This window comes from Sapajus apella, unplaced genomic scaffold, assembly GCF_009761245.1.
Source record: "Sapajus apella isolate SASKATOON/1434 unplaced genomic scaffold, GSC_monkey_1.0 scaffold59, whole genome shotgun sequence".
NCBI classification, from domain to species: Eukaryota; Metazoa; Chordata; class Mammalia; order Primates; family Cebidae; genus Sapajus; species Sapajus apella.
The window spans coordinates 2,108,615-2,122,237 of record NW_022436999.1 but is presented as its reverse complement, the minus strand read 5'-3'; the positions used below and the strand labels follow the sequence as shown (position 1 = coordinate 2,122,237).

General features: G+C 35.9%; 1 protein-coding gene across 8 annotated transcripts in view; it reads left to right on the top strand.

Annotated features, from left to right (window-relative positions):
- The window catches only part of PCNX1 (pecanex 1), a 206,688-nt gene that overhangs the window by 140,930 nt on the left and 52,135 nt on the right, over window positions 1-13,623 (top strand). For all 8 annotated transcript variants that reach the window (XM_032245735.1, XM_032245729.1, XM_032245732.1 and 5 more), the window contains 5 exons: window positions 480-657; window positions 3,448-3,556; window positions 4,670-4,799; window positions 8,504-8,562; window positions 10,900-11,115. In XM_032245735.1, coding sequence (XP_032101626.1) covers window positions 480-657; window positions 3,448-3,556; window positions 4,670-4,799; window positions 8,504-8,562; window positions 10,900-11,115 — 692 coding nt within the window. The remainder of the gene's footprint in view (window positions 1-479; window positions 658-3,447; window positions 3,557-4,669; window positions 4,800-8,503; window positions 8,563-10,899; window positions 11,116-13,623) is intronic.

Below are 13,623 nucleotides of genomic sequence, written 5' to 3'. Positions count from 1 at the left end.
ATATTTTATGGGAGGATATTTTTAAAATAAGATTAATTGTTAATATTAGTTGGCTATTTTGATGCACCTTGTAACTTACACCATTTAGATGGTCAGCCATGGTGGTCTGATAGGCCTGCCCAATAGGGGAGGTACCTGTTGTTGAGTAAGCATTAATATGTTTTTCATTTGCTAAATGCAGTTGATGTTAAAGTAATAGAAATATTGAGAAACTGGAGAATTAGATATGAGAATTACAATATGATTATTTTTAAAACATGGTCCTTCATATAATGGATAAGAATCATAATGAATAGTATTAAAAGGAAGTATATACTTTCCGGGTGTGATTTACCTAGCTATAGACATCATTTTTTGGAAGCTTCCATTTAATGTATGCATTGTAAGCTTAGTAAAGTAAATGGTGAATTTTATTTTAAGTTATTGTCTCTTCTAGTGTTTTCAGTCATGAGTTGATTTGTGTTTTCTTTGTGTCACAGATTAGGTGCTTTAATGATCACCATTGCTGGTTTGAAGTTGCTACGATCCTCTTTCAGCAGCCCTACATATCAGTATGTCACAGTCATCTTTACTGTGCTCTTTTTCAAATTTGACTATGCAGCTTTTTCAGAGACCATGCTGTTGGATCTCTTCTTTATGTCCATACTCTTCAACAAGGTAATTTATCACTGAAAGGAATATCCTTATAAAAACTGTCTCCCTAAGTTATGTGGTATTTAGTCAGGGTTTTTCTTATATTTCATTTGATTTATTATTGTTTAAATAAGTAGTATCTCTCTTTAACTGGTTATTTAGAAGCACATTAGAATCCCTAAACAAAGATAGTCACTGTGATTTATAAAAGATATATTTCTTTCTATAGCTAGGACGATAAGATTAAGTTGTATAAAACAATTAGAGAAACATTAATAAGTATGTGTTTTGGCTGGGCATGGTGGCTCATGCCTGTAATCCCAGCAATTTGGGAGGCCAAGGCAGGTAGATCATGAGGTCAAGAGATCGAGACCATCCTGGCCAACATAGTGAAACCCTGTCTCTACCAAAATACAAAAATTAGCTGGGTGTGGTGGCGTGTGCCTGTAGTCTCAGCTACTTGGGAGGCTGAGGCAGGAGAATTGCTTGAAGTCAGGAAGTGGAGATTGCAGTGAGCCGAGATCACACCACTGCACTGCAGCCTGGCACCTGGCGAAAGAGCGAGACTCTGTCTCAAAAAAAAAAAAAAAGTATGTATTTTTAAATATATAGAGTCTCTCAAAAGGTGTATAGTTTTGAATATTATAAACAGAAGTGATAATAATTGAATTGGGCTCTGGCATGGCCCAGTGAAAGGGGTAGATGCTGAGGAGACTGAGGCCTGGTGGGAGCAGTCAGAAATTAGCTTGATGTGACATTTGCAGAATACTCTGAACTTTGAGGCTGCTGCTAAAATTCATTATCTACCCATAAGATATGTGTTTTTAGGCCTTTTACGAATTAGATGGTAAAACCTTGGTCTTCTGCCTCCTAACCCAAGGATCTTTTTGCTAAATCACTCTACGTTTCTCAGTGAAATAGGCTGTACAGTCAGATTGTCAGTGAAATAGGGATTAAATTTCATGTTAACACTGACTACATACAAAGCACTTTGACACATATTATCCCATTTGATAGGTAACAGAGAGCTGAAGCAAATGAACAGCTACAAAACACAATGAAATTCCCATTTTAGGAAAGTTAGCCTGGTCAGCCACATTTGGCTTCAGTTGGGGAAGAAAGAACCTAAAGGTATGGAGAACAGCTCGAGGGATAATGACAGTAATTTAGATGTGATAGTAGTCTGACCTAGGATGGGAACAGAAAAAATGGAAAGCCATTAATCTGAACAAAATTTCACTGATAGTTTCAATATTGTGATAGCTTCTAAAATATTTCAATATTATATCTGTTCAATCACTAATTTGCATTTTTATCATTTATTTCCTTTTCTAGTGAGTATGGTTGTTAACCAAAGGAGGAAGCCAGAAAGTTAATCAGAGAATTGTGTAAAGAAGCATGTGGTTTCTCACAAACTCAAATATTTAGATTGAAAATTGTATTTCATCTTATACTGGTTAGAAAAAAGTGAAAGTTGCAGTAAAATATAAAGCAACTAATCTTTGAAATATAATTGCTACACTTAACTCTCCATTAGTTTGGATTTTCTTAATACTTTCATTTGTTAATTTTTTTTAAAACAAAAAACTGTTTTAGAACTGTTCTAGATGCTTAGGCTACACCAATGAACAAAACAGAGAAAGCTTTCCCCTTGGGTTTTTATTTAAATTGGTCAATAGATAGAATTTAACAATGGTAGTAATATTCAAGGGATTTCTTCAGATATATTTTTTGTGTTAAGATATCATTGCAAGCTATATCATGGATTTAATAACCTTTCAAGGAAATAAATGTATACAAAAATTCCTTTTCCTACCAATCCTTACCCATATAATTACGTTATTTTTTCTTTAATATTACAATCAAAATTGGAATACAGTTTGTTTCACACTTAGAATCTGAAGAGGTTGCTGAGTCATTGCTTTTAAGTCATTGTAATGGCGTCACGATGATATACATGCTGCTTTTACTTACCATGATCCTGATTACACTAATGCCGAGGATTGCTAGTATAATTTTGAGTCATGGCAAAAATACTGCAGTTTATCTACATTTTTTAATTGGTTGAATTTGTGATTTCTTTTTTAAATTGGAAGTTAAGGGAGTTCATTTGTAAATCAGTTAAAGTATTTCAAAAGATGAAGTGATTGTTGCCTAATCATGCAGAGGCAGTCTTGGACAAGTACAACAACTCTGTTTCAGCATTGAAGAAGTATTCAACTGTAACATGTCCAACCTTAAATAAAATTAAAATGTGTATCCTGTCTCCACTGACAACCATTAAGGTTATGAACAGATGCCTAGTATACGCAACTAAATTTTTATGGAAACAGGCAGTGACAACTATATTACAACTGCTATTTTCACATTCCTTCTGACATTACATTTAAAACATGCTCAGTTTCCAAAGCACTAAAATTTGGGGAAAATGTGTCTTAGAATAAAATAAATATATGTATTACTTAAGCTTTACAGACATCTTGATTGTTTTTTTTCAGGAACAATTAATTTGGCTGCTTTCTACCTTACTTAGTTTTGCTTGTAGTAGCAGTATTATGGCCAGTAGAGGGCACAGAATATTTTAAACAGATGAAACACAAATCCATATATATGTATAGCTGCCAGTGTCTTTATTCAGAAATAAGTGCAGTGTTTAGGCAGTTGATAATATCTTTTCACATTACGCAAATGGCAAATAATTTCAGTGCCATTTCCCTATTAGGAATAAAATATATTTTACAGGTTTTTCATTTTCGAATTCAAATATCTGATTTTTTTTTTTTTTTACTGACAGCTATTCTTTTCCTCCTGCAGCTTTGGGAACTCCTTTATAAATTGCAGTTCGTGTATACCTATATTGCCCCGTGGCAGATCACATGGGGTTCTGCTTTCCATGCTTTTGCTCAGCCTTTTGCAGTGCCCCGTATCCTTCTAATTAAAGTTTAATAAGAATGGACAGTCATATCCTTGATAAGAATGTTGGTTTATAGGCTTAACCTTTCATAGGCATACATAAGAGTTTACTGTGTAATAAATCATCAAAAATTCATAATCTTGGCCAGGCGCAGTGGCTCATGCCTGTAATCCCAGCACTTTGGGAGGCCGAGGTGGGTGGATCACCTGAGGTTGGGGAGACGAGACTGACCAATATGGAGAAACCCCACCTCTACTAAAAATACAAAATTAGCTGGACATGGTGATACATGCCTGTAATCCCAGCTACTTGGGAGGCTGAGGCAGGAGAATTGCTTGAACCCATGAGGTGGAGGTTGTGGTGAGCTGAGATATCGCCATTATACTCCAGCCTGGGCAGATAGCGCCATTATACTCCAGCCTGGGCAGCAAGAGTGAACAAATTCATTATCTTTTGCATCCACACTTAACTGATTTTGATTCTTTAACTTGTATTAATATCTGTGGCCTGCAGATCATGTGAACATAAGAAAAGTATTCAGATTTTGTAAGAAAGTAATGCTGATTTAAAATCTTAAATTTGCGTATGTGGTTACGAAAGTCCAGGAGTTTTTAATACATACAAGAAATGTTTAGCATTATTTTTTAATAAATGAAGGTATAAAATGTTTTTTTATGATTATGAAATGGATAGGATTAAACTTCTGTCCAAAATTTTCTGTTCTCACCATTTTTTAGAAGTATTTTCTGAGTAATAGTAAGGGTTAGTGACCACATTGATATGGAAAGGCAGACTAAACGATATGTACAAGTTTTAGTTTTAACTTTGTGTAAAATTGAACTCTAACATCTCTTCCCAAGATTAATATAAGAACTTTTACCAAATACATATTAGCAAATATTGATTTGGCTCCCTTGAAAGCATCATACCAGGTTGTACTTTCCATGTTTTTCTGTTGGTGACCCTTTAATGGCTGCCCAGTGATACCTTCTTTTGTATTCTTCTGGTGGACTTCATGTCTCTAATTGATGTAATCTAAATGTGTCTGCTAGGTTTTTGTGAGGGTTTTTTTGGCATCTGTGCTTAGATGAATGTCAGTTTCCTTAACTAGTTTTCCCATAGACTCAGCCATGCTGTTCATTCAGGCTGCTGTCTCGGCCTTCTTCTCTACTCCGCTGAATCCCTTTCTGGGAAGTGCAATATTCATCACTTCATATGTCCGACCTGTGAAATTCTGGGAGAGAGACTATAAGTGAGTAAAGTAAAACACTTGAAAGACAATTTTTATCTTTTCTACTGGGAAAAACTATTGACAGCATTATTACTAAAATTGATGGTTCATAATTTATTGTATTGAAATATTTATTTTTGCTAAAACTTTATAAATATTTTTAAAATTTGAAAAGTATGTAAAAGAAGAGACCAGAAGATATTACTTTTTTTTTCCTTTTTTTCTTTTATTATTATTATTTTTTGAAACAAGGGTTCATTCTGTCACCTAGATGAGTTCAGTAATACGTCTTGGCTCACTGCAACCTCCACCTCCTGGGCTCAAGTGATCTTCCTGCCTCAGCCTCCCAAGTAGTGGGGACTACAGGCATGAGCCATCACACCAGCTAATTTTGGAAGTTTTTGTAGAGATGGGATTTCACCGTGTTGCCGAGACTGCTCTCAAACTCCTGAGCTCAAGCAACCCACCCGCCTCTGCCTCCCAAAGTGTTAGGATTACAGACATGAGCCACTGTTCTCAGCCATTTTTTTCTACTTAAAAGATATTTTTAAACATTCTGATTGAGTATATTTATTTTTATATCTTTTTTTCTTTCAATGATATTAGAATTATTTAACATTAATAATACTCTGCAACTTTATGCTGTATAATATCATTATAGCAGTCAAAATGGGTTATAGTTTTCTTAGAAATACCTATTTCTAAAGCTAAATTTTTATAGGTTATTTCTGCTATTTTGAGAAGATAAATTTTTAATGATCATCTTTGTGCATGAAGTATTTTCTCCATTTAGGCTTCGTTCCTTAGACCAGCTATTTAATCTAAAGCTTGGTAACTATCCTCGTATGTAATCTCCCCACATTTCATTTTATTTCAGAAAGCATTCCTAAAAGGGAACACTTTTAGGAGTTATGAGTTACGGAGCATAAACATTTTAAAGGCTTTTTTTTTTGAGACGGAGTTTCTCTCTTGTTGCCAAGGCTGGAGTACAATGGAGTACAATTGACTCACAGCGACCTCTGCCTCCTGGGTTCAAGCGATTCTTCTGCCTCAGCCTCCCAAGTAGCTGGGATTACACACCCAGCTAATTCTGTAATTTTTTTTTAGTAGAGATGGGGTTTCTCCATGTTGGTCAGGCTGGTCTCTAACTCCTGACCTCAGGTGATCCGCCCACCTCAGCCTCCCAAAGTGCTGGGATTACAGGCGTTAGCCACCATGCCTGGCTAAAGGCTTTTAATATATATTAACACATTGGTTTAGAAAGAGCTTGTGGTAATTTATAATTCTACTGACCATCTCCATGACTGCCTTTCTCTCCATACTTTCACAAATTGGAATATTTAATAGGTGAAAATCGTAATCTCACCTTTTAAACAATGGACTAGTTTGTAGGTTTGAAACTTTTACTCTGGTCCTTTGTCTAAAACCACACATAAGTAGTTCCCATTTTGGTGAATTTCAGTGTTATTTATTATTATTCTGGACTAATTAACCCAAAGTAATATTCAGTGGCAGCAGTTCTTTTTGGTTTTAGAACCCCTTTATACTTTGAGACAGAGTTTCACTCTTGTCACCCAGGCTGAAGTGCAATGGTGTGATCTCAACTCACTGCGACCTCCCCCTCCTGGGTTCAAGCAATTCTCCTGCTTCAGCCTCCCAAGTAGCTGAGATTACAGGTGCCCACCACCAGTCCTGGCTAATTTTTGTATTTTTAGTAGAGACAGAATTTCACCATGTTGGTCAGCTGGTCTTGAACTCCTGACCTCAGGTGATCCACCAGCCTTGGCCTCCCAAAGTGCTGGGAATATAGTTGTGAGCCACTGCGCCCAGCCTTTTGCTCTTAAAAATTATTGGAAACACCAGAGTTGTAAAAATATGAATTTTATCTACTCATATTTACTGGAGTGGAAAGAAAAACTAAAAAATTTCAAATCTTTACTTATTAACTAATTTTAAAATAACAATATGGTATCTATTGTGTATTAGCATAAATAACATTTTAAAGTTAAGAATAACTATATTTCCACCCCTCCCCCCAAAAAAAATTAATGAGAAGAGTGGCATTGTTACATAGTTTTGCAAATCTCTTAATGTCTGGCATATTAAAAGACAACCGGATTCTCATATCTACCTATATATTCAGTCAGTTGCAGTATATTGTTTTGACTGAAGTATGTGAAAAACAATTTTGTCCTCACACTCACTGTGTTGGCCAGGCTGGTCTCGAAATCCTGATCTGAAGTGACCCACCTGCCTTGGTCTCCCCAAGTGCTGGGATTACAGGCATGAGCCACCGTGCCCAGCCAAAAAAGATGTATTCTAATAGTCTTTTAAGACAATCATGGATAGTTTTCTTTGATCTTTCACTGAAACCTGAGAAATGGAGCTTCTTAAAAGCTACTTGCAATATGGAATCTAAAACCATATCTATGATCTTTTAAAACCATATTATATCAATATAGTTACTGATGGATAAGTATACTCTGAATGGATCTTTTACCCATGCATAATTTTGTAATATTTCGTATTGGTTATTTGGAAATTACTAGTTCATTGAGTGATAGATTTTCTGAATGTTGATACATTTTATTATGTAGTGATTTAAAAAATATGTTCATTGATATCACCACCAATTGGAAAGAAATTTTAATTATTGGAAAGCTGTCAAGCTCATAGCTGTAGGTATGAGTTTCCTAAAATTTTAATTTTTGTTTGAAAATTTGGATTTTTATTATCAACAGGTATTTCCAGTTGTTTTCCTTGAAATAATAGGCTCAATTTCTTTATTTTTGAGAAATATCTGTTAAATGCCCATATCTAAATAGTCTCATAATTTGTCCATCAGTGTTAAGTAAAAATGGTGTTCCAAGAAAAAAAAAACAGCTAGTTCAGCTTGGAGTTGAAGCAGTTGCACAAATGCTTTCCCTCATGACAGCCATTGTACTTCGGAAGGCAGCAGAAGTGCTTCATACGTATTTTCTCATTTTGCCATACAGAATATTAAAAGCCATACTATGGGTTGAGATTTAATAAAGTTAATACGTTTTACTTCTTCATTAGGGACATTTTTATGTGAAATTTGGATTTTTTGTTTGTTTTATTGTGCAACTGTGGCAGTGAAGGGTAGTACGGTTTGGTGCTGCCGCCTTGATTCATGCCCAGGCACCACAGGCTTACCCACCATTGCTTTAGTAGCACCATTGCAGTTGTCAACACGATGAGAAAAGCAAATAACAGCCTAGTGTTACTTTGAAAATACTTTTGATCTGGAAGAGCCTGAAAGAGCCTTGAGTTCTATGGACCACATTTTGAGAACTACTGTTCCAAAGAACACTGCATCACTGAGCATTAATAAATACACCTTCCTTTGGCAAAGAATGTTCTAAGCTCTTTGAATTTCTGAGAACCATATATAGTATACATTTTTTCATCCTGGTCAGCTTTTTTTTGTTTCACAGTGTATGCATAAATGTTTTTCCATACACTGTACAATTTTAAAAAAAAATCTGTTATGTTGATGTGTGAAGGAGGGAGAATTTTTTTAAATTCCCAAAAGTGCTAACAAGGTGTTTTATCATTACACTAATCACAAATCACAAATTTTTTTCTAGAGATTTTCATGAAGTGGTAACCTTTATTCATTTTCTATAGTTTCTCCCTCACTCTTAGTTGTTAAATATTTTTTAATGTAAAGAAAGTAACTAAAAATGTTTTATTTTCTTTAGCACAAAACGAGTGGATCATTCAAATACCAGATTGGCTTCTCAGCTTGATAGAAATCCAGGTAATAGCTCTATTTGTGAGTAAAGAGGCAAGCCTAAGGTTTTTATTTATATATATATGTGTGTGTGTGTGTGTGTGTGTGTATATTATATACACATATATATGTATATGTATATATATATATATATATGTTTATATTCACTCCTAACTTGTTGGGAATCCTCCATGAATTCCAAATATTCACTTTTAAAAACTAAATATTATTTGTTTTACTTTAGCAAAGTATATGTGAATTATAGTATCTACAATTTCTATACCCATCTTTTATAAAATACATCTTAAGAATGCTTTTTTTTTTTTTTTTTTTTTTTTGAGTCGGGGTTTCGTTTTTGTTACCCAGGCTGGAGTGCAATGGCGCGATCTTGGCTCACCGCAACCTCCGCCTCCTGGGCTCAGGCAATTCTCCTGTCTCAACCTCCTGAGTAGCTAGGATTACAGGCACGTGCCACCATGCCCAGCTAATTTTTTGTAGTTTCAGTAGAGACGGGGTTTCACCATGTTGACCAGGATGGTCTCGATCTCTTGACCTCGTGATCCACCTGCCTCGGCCTCCCAAAGTGCTGGGATTACAGGCTTGAGCCACCGCGCCCGGCCAAGAATGCTTATAAGAATGAAAAATTCCATTCAAAGATTATTCTTACACAAGTTAAAATGTAGAAAAATGGTTAAAATAAAACTGGTCAGATGTGTTGAAGGGTATGCAGTCAGACTGACACATGTTTTATTAGTATGTTTGCTTCCACCCTCCCCTCAATGTTTAGGTCAATATTAATTTAATTTGATTCAGTTTATTGTGTACAGAGATGTCATCAAGTTGGGGCATATAGACAGTCAGGATAGAGCTTCAGTGGGTGACACCTTGCTGGTGTTACCATTATCTGAAGTCTGGTTCTTAGTTTTATCATTTGAGAAACATCATTTTTTTGGCGCACCAATAGTAGTCTGTCACAAGCAATCAGAGATTAGCATATCAACCAGAACTTCAGTGTATTAATTTATTAAAAGAAATATTACTCCCAAGTGTACTGGAATATTTGTATCTATTTGACTCATAAATTCCCTCAAATCCAGTAGATTCTCAGTGATAAAATTGGACTAAGGAAAACTGGTTATTTGGTATGAATGACCGTCTATCATCATGTTCTGGTAGAGAAAATAAGCATTTCAGCTCTAGTGTATGCTTGTAAGGAACTAGATTTCTCATGTTGCTGATGCCATACTGCATAACCAAAGGCCATGTCCTTAATCAGTATATACACTTTTGTGTTGTGCTGATATAGAATTGATACAACCATTTTGTTGACATTAGAATCTGGGGTTTCCCTTTCATTATTATTTAATTAGACTGAGTTTAAAATAATTATTAAACTTTGAATATTTTACCATTCACCAGTACGGTACTTGGGACATGCATTTACAGATTATTGCTTTGGTTGAAGTTACCTCTAGAGATGGTCATATCATTTATTAAGTGATGTTTATTTTAATGTCTCTTTGCTTTGCTTTGCTTTTCCTTTTTTTTTTTTCCTTTTCTTTCTTTTTGAGGCAGAGTCTTGCCCTGTCACCCAGGCTGGACACAATCACCACTCGCTGCAACCCCTACCTCCCAGGTTCAAGAAATTCTCCTGCCTCAGCCTCCCAAGTAGCTGGAATTACAGGCATGCACTGCAATACCCAGCTAATTTTTGTATTTTTAGTAGTGACAGGGTTTCACCATGTTGGCCAGGTTAGTCTCCTGGCCTGAAGTGATCTGCCTACCTCAGCCTTAACGTGCTGAGATTCCAGGCTTGAGCCATGACGCCCAGCCTATCTTAATGTTTTTTGTAAGGTTCTCTGTGCTATATAATGTTTATTTCTGCTTAATATTAGTCATCTCAATATGGCTAGTACTGACTAACCAACTTCTTTTTGATTGTCTTGTTTGTTCAAATCTTGTATTATTTTATCTACTTCCTTTACCATATAATCTTTTTGTTCCTCTTCTGAATTCTTTTATTTTTTATTTCCCTTACATAGTTTCATTATAAGCCATATTTCATTGAATAATTATAAACTGTTGAATAGGTCGAAAGTCCTTAGATTGCTTCAAATCAAATTTCCACATTTTGTGAATGGGAACTGTAGATTCTAAGAGGTTATGTGACTTCTAAATCTAAATTCAGAAACCTTTTTCATTTTCCTATGTGTTACTTGTACATAGAAACTGTAAGACTATGAATATTATTTTCCCTGTCAAATAAACTCCTAGTTACTAGAAGTTTTTAATATTTTTTAACAATCTTGTGTGTAAAGGGGACTTAAGGTGAAATTTAACTTTTTTTAAAATCCGTTTTTACAGGATCAGATGACAACAATCTGAATTCCATCTTTTATGAACATTTAACTAGATCCCTACAACATAGCCTCTGTGGTGATTTGCTACTAGGACGGTGGGGAAACTACAGTACAGGGGACTGTTTCATCCTTGCCTCTGACTATCTCAATGCATTAGTACACCTTATAGAGATAGGCAATGGTCTGGTCACTTTTCAGCTGCGGGGACTTGAATTCAGAGGTAAGACATTCATTCACCTTTTATTTCCATAGCATACTCCAGCAGCACCTAAGTTTTACATGTTTCTGTATCAAACCTTCTGGTTCTCATAGAATTAGATATTTGTGCTTGTGGAATGAGAAAAGTTGTATTAGATTTTTTCACCCCACATTCCATGTTCCAAGAAGAATCATGTTTGCAGTATGGCTTCATATGTGAAGATAGTAGCATTAGTGCATAATTGATTTGTTTTCCTGGATAGGTTGAATTTCTTTTGTTTTGTGCTTGGTCTGTTGCTGGTCCTTTTTGTGACCAGCTGCATAAATTTGTTAGATAGCTAGCAACATGGAATGCTGAATTTTTGTTTGAGACAGAATAGTTAGCTGAGTTATGTTTATATAGACACCATGGCTTTGTCCTCAACAATTCTTTTTAATTGAAGTGAAATGCACGTAAAATAAAATTGTTTCGAGTGAAGAAATCAGGAGCATTTAGTACATTCACAGTGTTGGGCAGCCACCACCTCTGTCTCATTCCAAAGCGTTTTCATGACTCCAAAATAAAACACTGTACCCATTAAATAGTTAACTGGCCTTTCTCCCTTCCATCAGCCCTCTGCAGTTTTATGCACTGATAAAGTTACTTACAGAAAATCATGCATTCAGAAACATCAACTTGATGTTACCAACTCCTGTAAAACTGAATAACATGTAAGCACCAGTAGAAACTGGTTTCATAGGATGTTTAAGTCCTTTTACTCAGTATCTTTCCAGTCTAGGAAACATTTAGACTTAAGAGTTTTCAGAGAGTTTTTTTTATCTAGTCAAGAAGTGCTTTGGAATATTTTTAGTCTGGAATAGAAATAAGAAAGCATTTGACTACAAAGAGGATGAAGCCAGATCTATAACCCCATAGCTTTATTTTCAGCCTGGTGTTGCTTAAGAAGTCTTGCACATTCGCTATGGAGTGTCTATGTTAGTGGAGCAAGTACTAGTCTAGAAGTTACATTGTTCACTAGAAATAAGTCTTTAGCTATGCAGCACTCTAATGGAGTAAATGGTGATGTTTACTTGTGAGCTGTTTATAATCCATTCATATTCTCTTGCCCTTCAAAATATCCAGTTCTTGTCTTATGAATATTTGTTTCTGCCTCTCCATCAGGAGCCTAGGACCTTAATTCTGTCTCTTCTAAAGAGTCTTAACCCCAGGCTGTTCAAACCTAATTCAACTAGGCTCATCCAAAAGTTAGCATACCCTTACCACCATTCCTACTAGTGCTGTGACTTTTAGCTTCCTTTTTAAGTTTTGGCACCTGAAAACTTCATCCTTGTTTTTTAATTTTAATTTAATTTTTTAAAACAAATCTATGTGGGAGGCTATTTTATCTAACATTTCTATGTATGTGAAATGAAAGGGGGTTCTTCTTACCGTCTGTTCACTCCATCATGTTGATTAGTAGTTCTCCAAATCAGAAAAGTTATCCAGATTTTCACTCTCTGGTATTGAGTAGATTCAATTAAACTTTTGGATAAGTCTTTTGCTGTCTAAATGCTAAGTATTTGCCAGTTGAAACTCAAATTTGGAAATAGAGTAACCCTTACTATTTCAACTCCTACAGATTTGGGTAACAAGGGATACCTATAATTCCTAACTCAGACATAAGCATTTTTTTTTTTTTTTAAGAGACAGGGGCCTCGCTCTGTCACTCAGTCTGGAGTGCAGTGGTGTCATCACAGCTCACTATATCTTCAAACTTCTGGGCACAAGGGATCCTCTTGCCTCAGCCTCCTGAGTAGCTGGGACTACAGGTGCACACCACCACTCCTGGCAATTTTTTTTTTTTTTTTTTTTTTTTTTTTTTGGTAGAGATGGGAGTCTCACTGTCTTGCCAAGGCTGGTCTTGAACTCCTGAGCTCAAGCGACCCCCCTGCCTTGACCCCCCAAAGTGCTAGGATTATAGGTGTGAGCCACCACGCCAGCCAGGATTTTTTAAAAGACACGTTTGATCATGGCATTCCCATGCTTAAAATTTTTCAGTGACTTCTCATTGCATTTAAGATAGAATTCAACTGCCAGAACATATCCTACAGTACTCTGTGATCTGGCCTCTGCCACTTTCTCCATCCTCACTTTACAGCACTATCTGCATTCACTGCAGCCATATTGGCCTTCTTGCAGTTTCTTAGATGTGCTAAAGTCTTTACCAAGAACTCCTTATTGCCCTTCATTTTGCCAGAAGCTACCAGCCGTCTCTCTTCCTCCCCTAATCCTCCATCTGGCTGATTGCTTTGCCTGAATGTCCTTTTCTCAGAGAAGCCTTCTGTAGCCACCTGTCCCATGCAATGATCTCGTTTTACCCTGTGTTTGTTGTTAGACTCTTACAGTCATGGACTGTAGCAGTGGACTACATGTATCACAATGACCCTTTAAGATTTTAATGGAGCTGAAAAATTCCTGTTAGTGACATTGTAACCATTCTGTCCTAGTACATAGCATTACTTGTGTTTGTGGTGAAGCTGGTATAAACAA